The sequence below is a fragment of the Chelonoidis abingdonii genome, chromosome 11 (assembly GCF_003597395.2).
Source record: "Chelonoidis abingdonii isolate Lonesome George chromosome 11, CheloAbing_2.0, whole genome shotgun sequence".
Taxonomy (NCBI): Eukaryota; Metazoa; Chordata; order Testudines; family Testudinidae; genus Chelonoidis; species Chelonoidis abingdonii.
This window is the reverse complement of record NC_133779.1, coordinates 1,723,309-1,738,820: the sequence shown is the minus strand read 5'-3', so window position 1 is coordinate 1,738,820 and position 15,512 is coordinate 1,723,309. Positions and strand designations below refer to the sequence as shown.

The window sequence follows — 15,512 nt, the reverse complement described above, 5'->3', positions numbered from 1 at the left end:
TTGGTTACATGCCTCGGGGCTGGGACGTTGCTGAGGTCCTGGTCAGTGCGCACAGCCTGAGAGACAGGCATTAGTGATGGTGCCCCCTTCCCTGCTGCATGTCCAGGTTTCCTCTTCAATCCCCCTTGCAAGCCCACGGCGGTGCCCCCAGGTCCCTGACCCCATTCTTGGGGGCGAGAGCTAGGCAAGATCCAGGCTGGCAGAGGCGGCCGGCTCTCGCACCGTTGGGGCGGCCCAGATCCCCCCTTTCCAGAACTTGGCCACTATCTGCCATTTCCACGTGGGCCAGTCCTGACTCCCAGCCCCACGGGGGGAGGAGGGAGTTTTCGCCTCCATCCCCATCGCGGAGGCTGAAAGGCAGCAGGGCGGGGCAATATGCTCCCCCCCATGGAACTTCCCTTCCCTCCCCAGTCGTTTTCCCGGGCGCCTGCTGGGCAGCAGACACACCGGCCGGGGGGGGGTCACAGCCTGCCTCGGGTAGGGGACCGGATAGGGGACGGGGACGTCCGGGCTCTGGGGAAAGCAGAAGGTGGAAGCAGATTCTTTCATAAAACCAAATCTGGCTCTCAGAAACTTGCACTTCCTCTTTCTCAGAGAAGGACACAGGGAAATAGGGCGGTGCCCCCCCATGTCACCTTCCCCACCTGGCTTAAACCCCCTGATGTGACCACTCCCCTCCCTGCCAGGATATTCAAACCCCATAATGTCCCCCCCAACCCTGGGAGCCAGCCTGTGCGCTCAGCTTCCCCAGGGGGCCCCACTCGTGGTAGTGCTCAGGGGCCCTGATCCCCAGGATCAGCCCCCATGTGCTTATGCCCCCGCATCCTGTGTGTCAGCCCCCTAAGAGCCCCATCCCCACGGATTCAGCCCCGTTGCTTCAGCCCGCCGATTCCGTGTGCTTCAGCCCCTAAGAGCCACCCCTACGGATCCAGCTCCCACCCGTGTGCTCAGCCCCCGCATCCTGTTGTGCCTCAGCCCCCTAAGAAACCCCGATCCCCTGAATACAGCCACCCCAGTGTGGCTCAGCCCCGCATCCCGTATTGCTCAGGGGCCCCGATCCCCATGGATCAGCTCCCTGTGTGCTCAGGCCCCCCCACTCCAGTGTGTTTTGCCCCCTAAAGCCCCACCCCATGGTCAGCCCCGTGTACTCCGCCCTAAGAGCCCCGAATCCCCACGGATTCAGCCCCCTGTGTGCTCAGCCCCAGCAGTCCGTAGCATGTGCTCCAGCCGCCTAAGAGCCCCGATTCCCATGGATCAGCCCCCTGTGCTCAGCCCTTGAATTCCGTGTGCTCAGGGCCCCGATCCCACGCATCAATTACCCCCCCTGTTGTGCTCAGCCCCCAATTCCATGTGCTCTGCCCCCTAAGAGCGCCCAATCCCCATGGATCAGCCCCCCTGTGCTCAGCCCCCCGCCATCCCGTGTGCTCGCCCCCTAAGAGCCCCCCCCACGATCAGCCCCTGTGTGTTCAGCCCCTTGCTATTCCGAGTGCTCAGCCCTCTAAGACCCGATCCCCACAGATCACCCCCCGTGTGCATCAGCCTGCATCCCGTCTTGCTCAGCCCCTAGAGCCCCGAATCCCCACGGATCGCCGCCCCGTGTGCTCAGCCCCCGGATCCCGTGTGCTCAGCCCCCTTAAGGCCCCGATCCCTCCAACGAATCAGCCTTGCCTGTGCTGCTCAGCTCCGCCTCCTGTGTGCTCAGCCCATAGAGCCCAACCGCACGGATCAGCCCCCTGTTTGTGTCAGCCCTGGCATCCCGTGTGCTCAGCCCCCTACAGAGCCCCAATCCCCACGGATCAGCCCCTGTGTGTTCAGGCCCCGGATCCCGAAGTATCGTGCTAGCCCCCTTATAGAGCCCCGATCCCCACGGATCAGCCTCCTGTGCTAGCTCCCGCTCCTGTGTGCTCAGCCCCCTAGAGGCCAACCCACGGATCTGCCCCCTGATGATGATATAGTAGCTCAGCCCTGCATCCGTGTGCTCAGCCCCCTAAGGAGCCCCATCCCCGATCGCCCCCCCTTACCCCGTGTGCTCAGGCCCCCGCTCCCGTGGCCAGCCCCTAAGAGCCCCGATTCCCACGGATTCAGCCCCCCGTGTTGCTCAGCCGCCTAAGAGCCCCAATCCCCACAGATCAACCCCTGTGGCTCAGCCCCCGCATCCCGTGTGCTCAGCTCCCGAAAAGAAGCCCGATCCACGTGATCAGCCCCCTGTCTGCTCAGCCCCGCATCCCGTTGCTCTAAAGCGCCCTCTAAGAGCCCCGATCCCACGGTCAGGCCCCCTGTTTGCTCAGCCCCCGCCATCCCGTGTGCTCACAGCCCCCTAAGAGCCCCATTCCCACGGATCAGCCCCATGTGCTCAGCCCCTAGAGCCCCACATCCCCACGATCAGCCCTGTGTCTTCAGCCCTTGCATCCGTGTGCTCAGCCCCCTAAGGCCCCAATCCCCATGGATCAGCCCCCAGTGTGCTCAAAACTTCCCGCATTCCGTTGCTTTCAGCCCCTAAGAGCCCCAATCCCACGGATCAGCCCCTGTTGCTCAGCCCCGCACATCCCGTGTGCTCAGCCTAAGAGCTCCCGATTCCCACGGTCAGCCCCCTTTGTGTTCACCTCCTCATCCCGTGTGCTCAGCCTTGCATTCTCGGTGCTCAGTCTTCCTAAGACCCGATCCCCACGGATTCAGCCCCCGTGTGCTCAGCCCCCCCATGATCCTATCGTGCTCCGGGCCCCGATCCCCCCAGGACCAGGCCCGGTCCGAGCTACCTGGACGTGCAGCACTGAGCCGGCTACGCCCCGCTGGCCCCGGCTCCCAACCCAACCCTCAGAGCAGTTCGCGCTGGCGAGTCTCACAGCACCAGGCTCCTCGGCGTGGGGGACACTGCAGCAGCAAATGAGGGGGTCCAGGGCTGCCCCAGCTGTGCTCCAGGGTTACGGCTGGGCAGGGGCTTATCCTGAGGGACCCTCTTGGGGACTCATGGGGGAAACTGGGCAGGGCTTGCCCCCCGCCCAGCAACCTGGGTACACGCCCTCCCCCAGTGCAGTGGGAGCCAGGCCCACGGGCTCCCGGGGCCTGATCCGCACAGCACGGCAGGCCCGGCCCCCTGCACCCTGTGATATCTGGCCCGGTCCGGGAGGTGCCACGCCCTTGGCATTGTGGGCTTCACAGTTCGGGAGAACGAGGCCGCTTCTATTCAGGCCTGAAGGACAAAGCAGGGGCAGATGAGAGCATGTGGGCAAAGGGACCAGGCATACCCCTAGTGCCCCCTAACGCCCGAACCGCAGCCCCTGCCCACCCTGGTTAGCCCCTCACCCCTGCACCCACAGCCCCTGCCACCCTGGTGCCCCTCACTCCCACCCGCAGCCCCCGCCATTCAGCCCCTACCCCCCCATGCTGTTCCTCACTCCCGGACCTGCGAGCGCCCCCTTACTGGACTCCCGCCTCCGCTTCCCCAGCCCAGCTTTCCTGGCCGGTCTGTCCCGGGCGAGGGGCGTCAGTGCCCCAAATGTTCCCATTTCCCCTTCCTTTTTCTGGTTTCCCCCCAAAAGCGCGGGGGGGGGGGGGGGGGGCGGCTCCCTGCAGCTCCCCCAGCCCCAAGGTCCGCGCCTCCAGCCTTTCAGGGTTGTCCCCCGCAGGGACTGGGGAAGGGGCACTGGGCAAACGAGGGGTTGCTGGGTCTTCAGCCCAAGGCCAGATTCCTCAGGAGGCCGGAAATGGCACTGACAGAGCGGTGTGGGGCAAATTCCAGCTCCCCCCTCAGTCCTCCAAGTCCTGGCACCCAGGCCGGTGCAAACCATTTAGGTGATAGGCGGTCTTTGCCTAGGGTGCCAAGATTTTGGGGGGGCGCCAAAAAGTATGCCCCCCAATTTTTTTTAAATTTGAGTTTACCAGCCCTGCTGTATGACAGATGGAGTCTGGGCTGCCGAGCGGGATGATGGCAGCCCGGCGTTTCCCCTGTTCAGTGGCGCTGCGCGAGGGGCGGCAGGCAGCTCCCATGAGCTTGCCCGCAATGGTGCCTGCGGGGGTCAGCCTGCTCGCTGGCTCCGGGTGGACCCTCCGAGCACCCACTGCGGCAGCTCCACCATGAGCCGCGGGACGAAATAGCGCGCCGGAAGTAGTGCGAAATTGCCGTCCGCCTAGGGCGCTTCAAGAACTCCTTAGCGCCAGTCCTGCTGGGCCCTCCCCACTCCCTGCCCCCCTGCCTGCTGGGACTGTGCAGTGATGGGACGAGGGTCCCGAGCCCCCTCACCGAGTGACAGCAGCCGCACAAAGTCCCAGGCAGGCTGCCCCGGCGGTGCAGGGGCATGGGGGCGAGCAACTCGGAGTGTCTGTCTATGCTGTGCTGTCCAGGAATCTCAGCTTGGCGCCTGGCCGGGGCGTCAGAGCGAGCGGGAACCGCTTCCCATCAGCGCCCCCTCCGCCTTGCGAAGCCCCCTCCCTCCCCCGTCACATCTGGGCCCAGTGCTCCCTCCCAGCTGGCTTGGCCAGGGTGGTATGTCAAGTCCCCAGCTTCTGCCATGTGGTCGGCATTTCCGCGGTCTGGCTCCCTCGGCTCAGCCCTCAGCGCAGTGACCTCAGACAGGGCTGGGGGCTGGATCTGAGGGGCGGCCTGGGCAGCCAGCCCCAGAACCACTGCCCAGTGGCGGCAGGGAAAAAAACATCTTCCAGGATTTAGCACCCCCTGGCGCCCCCCGATGGCCAACCTTGCCAGTAGCCCCCCACGTTCTTGCATTCACCCCTTTGCCCTGGCCCCCCTGCCCCCACTTCCGTGTCACCACAGATTCCCCTGCCCCCAGGCCCGTAGAAGTGCACCCCCTGCCCTCCCCACCGCTGCCTCCTCTCATTCACCAGCCCCTCTGCGCGACTCCATGCGCCCGCCCAGCACACTGCCGCTCCCTTCCCCTGCGGAGTTCCTGCAGCGACCCCCTCCCTCCCAGCCTGGCTGGGGCCCCATGCTGGGAGCCAGGTGGGGGACAAGGCGGCATGGACTATCACTCCCACGCCTCCCCGCCATGACATATACACTGCTACCACGCCGGGCCCTGTGTGGCACCAAGCCGGGAATGGGCGTGCCCTGACCACCAGCTGGGTCTTGCCCGGGAGGACATGATCCCAGCCAGCACTGCACCTGGTGCTGCTGCACCCCCATACCTTGCTGCTCCAAATGCCCCCCCAGCTCCCCCATCGTCCACCCTTTCTGTCCCTCCTCCCTCCAGCCTGCTGGGACGGGTGCCTGAACTCACCACCCTGGTCACCTCGGCATCTGCTGCCATTTCCCCCCAGCCTGAGCAGCAGAGCCAGGTGCCCACGTCCGGGAGGGCTGGCTGGGACAGGGGGGGGGGCCAGGGCATGTCAGGTACGCGGGTAGGGCCCTTCTCCTTTCTGGCTCGGGGGCCCTGGACACGGTGCACGTTACGGCCAGCTGGCACACTTCCTTGTTCCTGATCCGGGAGCTTATTGTCCGTATCAGCCAAGACAATGAGGGTCCTTGTGCCAGGGCCGGGCTTTGAAGGTGCCGGGGGCCCAATTCGAATTCCCGGAGGGCGTCTGGGTCGTCAGTCTGCACGTCCTTCACTGCTCTGGGTCTTCTGCGGCCACTGAAGGACCCGCCGCTGATAAAATGCCGCAAAGGATTCCAGAGCGAGGTGAAGCCCGCCGCCGAAGTCTGCCAAAGAACCGATCACTGCTGTGTCAGTAAATTTAAAATATTCCTGGCACTCTTCTTTAGGGCGCGGGGCCCTCTTAGGCGGTCGGGCGCGGGCCGATTGGGGAATTCGGGGATAGCCTAAGCCGGCCCTGCTTGTGCATCTTCGATGCTGGCAATGTATTGGCTCAGCTTTCGTGGTATTGCCTGGAGGGGGAACATACAGGCAGGTATGATGGGTCAGTGCTTACCGAACCAATTCTAGTGAAGGTGGAAGTTGCCGTTGACAAAAGGGTTGAAAGCCAAGGGAGGGACAAATCACTCTGTTGGGCTAAACGAGCCAATGCGTCAAGGTGAGCCATTTCCAGCAGCTGACAAGCGGTGAGTGTCAGCAGCAGGTCACCCCACTGCCCTCCCATTGTATTTAAACCTGCTCCTGTATGCTCCAACGCCCGGCTGCCCACCAGTGAGTGTTAAAGCTTAAGCCCCAAAGCATGGGCTAGTCTCTAAGGTTCACAAGATCCGGTGTTCCACCCTGTATAAATGCCCTGAGAGCTGCACGCAGATGGGGACACGTCCTGCTGAACAGGCAGACCTGAGCGGCCTGACTCTTGCATAAACACCCGTGCTGACGCTCTGCCACAGCGACCCTTCCATAACAGCAGGTCTGCTGGGATTGCAGAGCCATTCCAACGCTGAGAGTGCCCGCCGGCCCCCGCTGTCGCCTCGCCCTGGAGAGAACCAGCCGCGCCAGTGACTTGAGTGGCCACCTCCAGGCAGGCGACAAAAGGGGCTGGAGAACAAGCGCCTATTGAGTAGCAAGGCTGCGGGGCGGCATGAGGACCCCCCAACTGAATTGGAGATGGAGGCCCAGCACACGCCTTTGCTGGCTGCTCCCACCCCTGCTCTCTGCCCCTCCTTTTCCCCTCCCCCACTCCCAAGGACCCTGTTCTATAAAGTCTACGGTGGGGGGACTTCTGCACTCTGGCCCCCCACCCCCAGTGGGAACCCCCCCCCGCCACCCAAGCGGACACCTCAACCACACTCACTGTTTATGGCAGCATGGGAGGGCACCTGTGCCCAGAGGGTCCACCAGGGAGTTGAGGGGGGGCCCCATCTGCAGCCAGATGACCCGCACTGGCCTCAGGGGGCTCTGCGGCGCTGCAAGCTCATTGAAGGGATGCGTGTCAGCTTGCCATCTCCAGGTCCTGGGGCTCCTCGGGAAGAAGGAGAAAGGCAGACCTGGAGTGAGGCAAGAGCTGCATTCAGACTGTCCATCCTCAGGGCCTCCACCCATGCAGAGTGTCACCCCTACTTGGATGGATACTAGGGGGCCCCCCGGAGCTGGGGCATCTCTAGCTGCCCTCTCCCTAAACTGCCCTACAGAGAGTCCCCAGAGCAGTGGGACTGGGTGTTAGCACCCCATCAAGATACCGGGGCAGCTCCCTAGCGACAGGCTCAGGCTCCCTGAAGACTCAGGCAGCGTCACTCACATTTGGGGCAGCTCCCCCTGCTCCCAGCGATGGGCTCAGGCTCACAGCAGACCCAGGCAGTGTCACTCACACTCAGGGCAGCTCCCCCCACCCAGCGACGGGCTCAGGCTCTCTGCAGACCCAGGCAGCGTTGCTGCGTCGCTCACAATTAGGACAGCTCCCCCCACCCTGTGATGGGCTCAGGCTCCCTGCAGACCCAGGCAGCGTTGCTGCGTCACTCACACTTAGGACAGCTCCCCCCACCCAGTGATGGGCTCAGGCTCCCTGCAGACCCAGGCAGCATCGCTGTCTCACTCACACTCGGGGCAGTTCCCTCGACCCAGGGATGGGCTCAGGCTCTCTGCAGACCCAGGCAGCGTCGCTGCATCACTCACACTCGGGGCCCCCCTCTCCCAGTGACAGGCTCAGGTTCTCTGCAGACCCAGGCAGCGTCGCTGCGTCACTCACACTCGGGGCCCCCCTCTCCCAGTGACAGGCTCAGGCTCTCTGCAGACCCAGGAAGCGTCGCTGCATCACTCACACTCGGGGCCTCCCTCTCCCAGTGACAGGCTCAGGCTCTCTGCAGACCCAGGCAGTGTCGCTGCATTCCTCTTTATTCAGACATCGCCCTGAGCCCCATGCCGGACCCCCTGGCGTGGTGCCCGTGGCAGGATCAGGGCTGTGCATGCCCCGCCCCTGCGCTGGCACAGGGACACTCACCTTCCAGCCCCAGGTGGGCGGCATCGGACAGCACCTCCTCCCCGTTCACCCACATGATGCACTGGTAGCTGCCCGCATCTGAGAGCTGCACGGACGGGATGCTGCGGGGCGGAGAGGGAGCGTGAGCAGGGCGGGCACCACCTGGCACAGCGAGGCCCCACCGCTCGCCCCCTAGACAGGGGCATGGCCATGGGCAGGGGTGGGGGACAGGTGGGTGTTTAGGGACTGCCCACCTAAGGCAAATAATTATTATTGAGGGGATATAATGGGCTCCACGATGGGGGGGGTCCCCCAATATCACCCCCCAACCCTTCCTCTGCCTCTTTCCCAGCCCCCTCCTTTCCCCAACGGGGCCAACAGGGGGCCTCTGCAGGCAGCCAGATCAGAACGAGGGGCCACCAGCCCTGTCCCCCCCGGCTACCCAGATCAGAGCGACAGGCCACCAGCCCCCTCTCCCCTGGCTACCCAGATCAGAGTGACAAGCCACTAGCAACCCTCCCCTCCCCCAGCTACACCAGATCAGAGCCACGGGCCACCAGCCCTGTCCCCCCCCGGCTACCCAGATCAGAGCGACAGGCCACCAGCCCCGTCCCCTCCCGGCTACCCAGATCAGAGTGACAGGCCACCAGCAACCCTCCCCTCCCCCAGCTACACCAGATCAGAGCCACGGGCCACCAGCCCCGTCCCCTGCGGCTACCCAGATCAGAGCGACAGGCCACCAGCCCCGTCCCCCGCGGCTACCCAGATCAGAGCGACAGGTCACCAGCCCCGTCCCTCCCCGGCTACCCAGATCAGAGTGACAGGCCACCAGCAACCCTCCCCTCCCCCAGCTACACCAGATCAGAGCCACGGGCCACCAGCCCCGTCCCCTGCGGCTACCCAGATCAGAGCGACAGGCCACCAGCCCCGTCCCCCGCGGCTACCCAGATCAGAGCGACAGGTCACCAGCCCCGTCCCTCCCCGGCTACCCAGATCAGAGTGACAGGCCACCAGCAACCCTCCCCTCCCCCAGCTACACCAGATCAGAGCCACGGGCCACCAGCCCCGTCCCCTGCGGCTACCCAGATCAGAGCGACAGGCCACCAGCCCCGTCCCCCGCGGCTACCCAGATCAGAGCGACAGGTCACCAGCCCCGTCCCTCCCCGGCTACCCAGATCAGAGTGACAGGCCACCAGCAACCCTCCCCTCCCCCAGCTACACCAGATCAGAGCCACGGGCCACCAGCCCCGTCCCCTGCGGCTACCCAGATCAGAGCGACAGGCCACCAGCCCCGTCCCCCGCGGCTACCCAGATCAGAGCGACAGGTCACCAGCCCCGTCCCTCCCCGGCTACCCAGATCAGAGTGACAGGCCACCAGCAACCCTCCCCTCCCCCAGCTACACCAGATCAGAGCCACGGGCCACCAGCCCCGTCCCCTGCGGCTACCCAGATCAGAGCGACAGGCCACCAGCCCCGTCCCCCGCGGCTACCCAGATCAGAGCGACAGGTCACCAGCCCCGTCCCTCCCCGGCTACCCAGATCAGAGTGACAGGCCACCAGCAACCCTCCCCTCCCCCAGCTACACCAGATCAGAGCCACGGGCCACCAGCCCCGTCCCCTGCGGCTACCCAGATCAGAGCGACAGGCCACCAGCCCCGTCCCCCGCGGCTACCCAGATCAGAGCGACAGGTCACCAGCCCCGTCCCTCCCCGGCTACCCAGATCAGAGTGACAGGCCACCAGCAACCCTCCCCTCCCCCAGCTACACCAGATCAGAGCCACGGGCCACCAGCCCCGTCCCCTGCGGCTACCCAGATCAGAGCGACAGGCCACCAGCCCCGTCCCCCGCGGCTACCCAGATCAGAGCGACAGGTCACCAGCCCCGTCCCTCCCCGGCTACCCAGATCAGAGTGACAGGCCACCAGCAACCCTCCCCTCCCCCAGCTACACCAGATCAGAGCCACGGGCCACCAGCCCCGTCCCCTGCGGCTACCCAGATCAGAGCGACAGGCCACCAGCCCCGTCCCCCGCGGCTACCCAGATCAGAGCGACAGGTCACCAGCCCCGTCCCTCCCCGGCTACCCAGATCAGAGTGACAGGCCACCAGCAACCCTCCCCTCCCCCAGCTACACCAGATCAGAGCCACGGGCCACCAGCCCCGTCCCCTGTGGCTACCCAGATCAGAGCGACAGGCCACCAGCCCCGTCCCCCGCGGCTACCCAGATCAGAGCGACAGGCCACCAGCCCCGTCCCTCCCCGGCTACCCAGATCAGAGTGACAGGCCACCAGCCCCGTCCCCCGCGGCTACTCAGATCAGAGCAATGGGCCATCAGCTCCGTGTCCCTGTCCCTGTCCCTCCCACCCAGGGGAGACCAATGGGCCCATCTGGCCCAGGATCCCGGCTCCTTCCTTACCGGGCCACGCAGCCGCCCTGTGAGGAGGCAGGGCCCTGCCTGGTCCCCAGGAGCTGCTATGCCCCCCAGACACGTCCCCGCCAGGCCCCCACTCACCTGAGCTCGCTGATGGCCAGCCAGACCTTCTCGTTTATGGGCATCTGCACCTGGTTGCTGTCGGCCAGCTCCAGCACCTGCCCGTCCCGCAGCCAGCTGATCTCGGGCAGCTCCTGGCTCAGCTGTACAGCGCAGCGCAGCCGCACGTCCTTGCCCAGGGATGAGGTCTGGTTCGAGGGGTTCTCCAGGAAGTGCAGGTCTGCAGGCAGGTGGGGGAGGAGAGACAGGATGAAGGGGTCTAGTGCCAGAGGCTGCCCCCCAGAATCCCCTAGGTATGGGAGCAGCTGCACCTCAGGTTCCCTGGATCTCTGTACAAACAGCCCCTGTGCCCACCCCAGAGGTGGCTGCATCTGAGCTCTGGGCGAGGGATCCCTGTATAACCAGCCCCCGCGCCCCACCTCAGAAGCAGCCGCATCTCAGCTGGGCAAGGGATCCCTGTGCATATCTACATCCCAGGGATGTAAATCATCATGAGCCCCTGGGACAGCACCAGCCCTGAAGTTCTAGAGCCAGACAGAGGCTGGTTTTTACCCAGAGCCGGCCCATGGGCTGGGGGTCCAGGGGACGTCCCTCCTGACCCCTGGGGCTCTGGCCCTGACGCATGCGACTGGCTGCACCTGCTGGGAGTGGACCCAGGGGGCTTGTCCCGAGGGCCCTACTCTCTGGTGTGTTGGGTAAGGTGGGGCAGGGTTCGGGGCTTGTCCCGGTGTGACAGACCCACCTGCACAGTGACACCCTGCGGCCTGGGCTGGGGGGCAGGAGGCACTCGGCTGGCTCAGTGCGAAGGGAATGCACGAGCTGGCATTACGTGGGAGGGGCCTGCCTCGTGCCAGGCGCACTGGCAGACACTGGTGGATGGGGTGGGCATGGCCGCCCCGAGGCCTGGCACCTGAATGCCTGCGCACAGCAGAGCGCTGGGAATCAGGACACCTGGGTTCCATCCCTGGCTTGGCCACTGAGTCTCTGCATTGCCTTGGACAGTCCCTGCCCGCCCTACTGTGCTTCGGTTTCCCCAGCGGCCGAATGACAGATGATTATTCTGCAGCCCCCTCGAGAAGGGACCTTCCCAGATCCCCCCAGGTCTGTTTTAGCCCTTCGAGAAGGGGAGCCATATTCCAGGGCGTGGGAAGCAGAAGGGACTTGGCAAGGGCTCCGCTCCTCACTCTGGGGGCTTGTGGGTCCCAGCAGCCTGAGAGCTCTGCACAGCCCAGTCCCCAGCTCCCCACCCCCCAGCTGTGTGTATCAGACACAGGCATCTGGCCTGAAGCATGACACCCCGTGCCCCCTCCCTCTGTTGTGGTTCAAAACTATTTATTTCCTCTTTCATTTCTCCCCTTTGAGCTTCCAGCGGAGGGGCCGGGGCCAGGCCCCCAGGCAGCCGTTCCCAGCACGTCCCGGCGGCTGCAGTGATCTCAGGGCCTGGGACTCACCCCCGAGAGCCCAGCTGGGCTCAGAGATGGGGGGCTGGGTTAGTGGTGAAGGGACTGTACCACTGCCGCCCTGGAGGGCCTGGGGTCAGTCCCTGCATCTCTCCGGGAAATGAGGAGAATTGTCCTCTTCTGGGCTGGTCAACTGGGAGCTCGTCAGGGCAGGGCCCATGTCTCTGGGCAGCGCCCGGGATGATGGGGCCTTGATCTCGGTTGGGGTCTGGGCAGTGCCCGGGACGATGGGGCCCTGATCTCGGTTCGGGGTCTGGGCAGTGCCTGGCACGACAGGGCCCTTTCAGCTGAGGCCCCTTAGATGATAATAAGAACACCTTGACCCGCCCTGCTGTGTCCAAGTGGCAGAGCTCAGCGCCCCAAGGCGCTAGCAGGGACTGTATAACAACCAGCGAGTGTCCCAGCCCAAGACATTTCACAAGGTCAATGTGGGGCTGAAATGCACCCAGCTCTGGGGAGGAGTTCCTCAGCAGTTGGGAAAGGCCTGAGTTCAGGGCAGGGGCTGTCCAGGCCGGCCTGCCTCACCACAGGCACCGCCTGGCCAGTGGTAACCAGTCCCAGATGTCTGGGCCTGGTCAGCAGGGCGGGCTCCTCAGCTGCTCTGGGTCCCTTCGGGAGGGGTGGCGGTAGTGGGGCTGGTCCGAGCAGTGCCCCCGCAGCCCTGGCCCCCGGCCCCCAGCCCCCGGCCGCTGCCTGAGGGGAGCTGCAGGTGCAAAACTCTCCCAGCCAGGAGGCATCATGTGTGGCATGTGCAGCACACCCTGCTGGTGCCCCTCAGCCCTGCCCCCCAGCTCTGCCGGTGCCCCTCAGCCCTGCCCCACAGCTCTGCCAGTGCCCCTCAGCCCCTGGGTCACAGCCTTGCTCCCCAGCTCTGCCTGTGCCCCCCAGCCCTGCCCCACTACCTCCTGGGTCCCAGCCCTGCCCCCTAGCTCTGCCAATGCCCCTCTGCCCCGACCTGCAATCCCCTGCTATCCCAGCCCTGCTGGGCTCTGAACAGGTCCCTTTCCCACAGCCCCCTGTTTTCCCGGCCCCGCTGGGATCTGAACAGGCCCCTTTCCCGCAGGGTGCTTCGGGGTAAAGCCATTTTTAGCATCCACCGATTCAGGCACCTCTACAACCCTCCTCATTGTGGGCTCTGGGCGCCTCCCGAAGCGCACAGTGAGTTTGAGAGCAGGTCCTGGAGTCTAACCTCCTCTCTGTCCCAGCCCACCTACACTCAAGGGAGATTTACTCTTCCCATGTCCGGGAGACTGGGCAAGAGCCTTACCCCAAATGGGGAAATCGGGGCGCAGTGGGGGTGAAGGGACTTGGCCAGGGTCACACAGGGAGTCTGTGGCAGAGTCAAGATTTGAACCCAGGTCTCCTATAGGCCCAGGCCTCTGCCCTATCCTCTAGGACCCAGCTGCCTCTGCATGCAGTGGGGCACAGGGGAAGATGGCCCCGATCCTGCTAGTTGGCTCTGCCCTACTTGCCGTGGGAGGCCGCGGAAGAGCCAGGTGTACTGAGCTCCAGCCCAGGCCCTTCCAGAAGGATTTCAAAGGCTCCCACCAAGCACTGGGTCCCTGCCTCCTGGGGGCCCAACAGCCCTTTGAGGGAGAGCCAGACTTGCCAGTGTGACTTGCTTGGGGGCCCAGAGCGTTTTCCCACAGTGGCTGGCATAGCCTGGAAGCCAGGCCTCTGCGGAGGGGCTCAGGGTGGGTACTCACCCGACTGGGCAGCGCCTGTGCCCATCCAGCACGCCACCAGCACACACAGGAGGGACCTGCAGGCCTTGCCCATCTTCTACCAACCTAAACAAGCTGTCGGCTCCGATTTCCCCCCAAATCGCCAGATCCTGGAATTGAGCTGGGGGGTCGGGGAGGTGGGGGCCAGAGCCAGAAGCCCTGCCCTGATGGACTGTCCCAAGGCTGGAATTGGTCCAGGCGGTCCCGAATCAGCGCAGGCTCCACACGGCCAATCCGTGCCTCGAAGGCTGGTTTGCCAAGGCTCGGGGGAAACAAATTCCTCCCCACGACTGGGCCAGAACAGTGCGAGCCCCGACACAGAGCTGGCTCCAGTTCTCCGTCCTTGGCTGAGCTAGTGGGGTTGTCCTGGTCTCAGCCTTCCTTCGCGGTGTCCACACCTGACTCCCCGCGTCTCTCATCCGGCTGCCGGCACCCGGGTGTCAGAAAAGTTCGCAAACCAAGATTGAAACATCCAGTCCAACCCCAGCGAGGGTCTGGCCCCTTCCCAGCCCTCTGGCTTCCCTCCTTCCAGAGCCAGAGCCAGTGCTGCTTACACTTCCCTCCCCGCCTGGCTCCCCACCCGGCTCCCCACCCACCCACGCTGCCTGGGCTGAAACTTGGCTGGGCCCAAAAGGAGAAGGGGGCAGGGAACTGCTGGCCCCAGCACTGGGGTGAATGGTTGGGAAATTCCAGCCAGCAGCTGAGGGGTTAATGGGAGGAGAGCAGCAGAAAGGCTGAAAGAAAGTTTTCAGTCTGTTAAAGTTACAGGCACTGGGAACCGAGCAGGCGAGGCCAGGGCCAGGCGGGCGCGGGACTGGGTTGCTGAGGGGGGTGGGCAGATGCTGCCCGTGCCCAGGGCACACCAGGGGTTAGTACAAATTCAATCTTTTCTAGTCCTATTAACAGGATAATAGTGTGCAGTGGAGATCGGGGGCCCCTTGCGCTGGGAGCTGCCCAAACCCCAACTAAGATCAGGGCCCCGTCGCGCCGGGCGCTGCCCAAACCCCAACCAAGATCAGGGCCCCATCACATGGGGCGCTGCCCAGACCCCGGCCGAGATTAGGGCCCCATTGGGCAGGGCGCTGCCCAGTCCCCGGCCAAGATCAAGGCCCCGTCGCGCCGGGCGCTGCCCAAACCCCAACCAAGATCAGGACCCCATCACATGGGGCGCTGCCCAGTCCCCGGCCAAGATCAGGGCCCTGTCATGCCGGGCACCGCCCAGATCCCGGGTGAGATCAGGGCCCCATCACGCCGGGCACTGCCCAGACCCCAGCCGAGATCAGGGCCCTGTCGGGCAGGGCGCTGCCCAGACCCCGGCCGAGATCAGGGCCCCATCGCACTGGGTGCCGCCCAGACCTCGGCTGAGATCAGGGCCCCGTCATGCCAGGCACCGCCCAGATCCCGGGTGAGATCAGGGCCCTGTCGCGCCAGGTGTTGCCCAGACCCTGGCAGAGATCAGGGCCCCGTTGCGCCGGGTGCCGCCCAGACCCCAACCGAGAACAGGGCCCTGTTGGGCCAGGCGCTGCCCAGACCCCAGCTGAGATGAGGGCCCCGTGGCGCTAGGTGCAGCACAGCCCCAGGTGTCCTGGCTGCAGCCCAGCCCCCAAGCACCATATCATGCTGCCTTGGCCCATGGCTGGCACAGAACAAATATTGAACCAGGAAGGGGCAATTGGGAAACAGCTCCCCATTTGTTTACGCCAGCTTTACCCCAGCTGTCCCTGCTGCCTTCCCTGCAGCTGTTCCTGATTTACACCAGCTGTGACCGGCACACTTCCCTTTACACCCACTGCAGCGGGGACTTTCTGTTGGGTTATTTTTGCCCAACCAGGTTCCTGATTTTGTCCTGTCTTCGAGCAGGAGCCTCAGAGTAGGACTGGCTGTTTTCTCTGCCTCTCCCTGTGCTGGGGCTGGGCTGGCAGAGAGAAGCAAGGCTCCTTCCTGGCAATGGAAGACAAACACCACAACCAGCCCTGAACTTGGCAGCGCCCGTCCTGACGGTGCCCCGATCTCGGCCGGGGTCTGGGCAGCGCC

At 64.8% G+C, this 15,512-nt stretch overlaps 1 protein-coding gene across 1 annotated transcript in view; it reads right to left on the bottom strand.

Annotated features, from left to right (window-relative positions):
* AXL (AXL receptor tyrosine kinase) overlaps nucleotides 1-13,655 on the bottom strand; it is a 34,439-nt gene extending 20,784 nt beyond the window's left edge. The window contains exons 1-3 of the mRNA XM_075070718.1: nucleotides 13,461-13,655; nucleotides 10,316-10,514; nucleotides 7,828-7,928 (exon numbers count right to left, since the gene is read on the bottom strand). Of these exons, the coding sequence (XP_074926819.1) occupies nucleotides 7,828-7,928; nucleotides 10,316-10,514; nucleotides 13,461-13,533 (373 nt within the window). The 5' untranslated portion in view covers nucleotides 13,534-13,655. The remainder of the gene's footprint in view (nucleotides 1-7,827; nucleotides 7,929-10,315; nucleotides 10,515-13,460) is intronic.
* Between the last annotated feature and the right edge of the window lie 1,857 nt (nucleotides 13,656-15,512).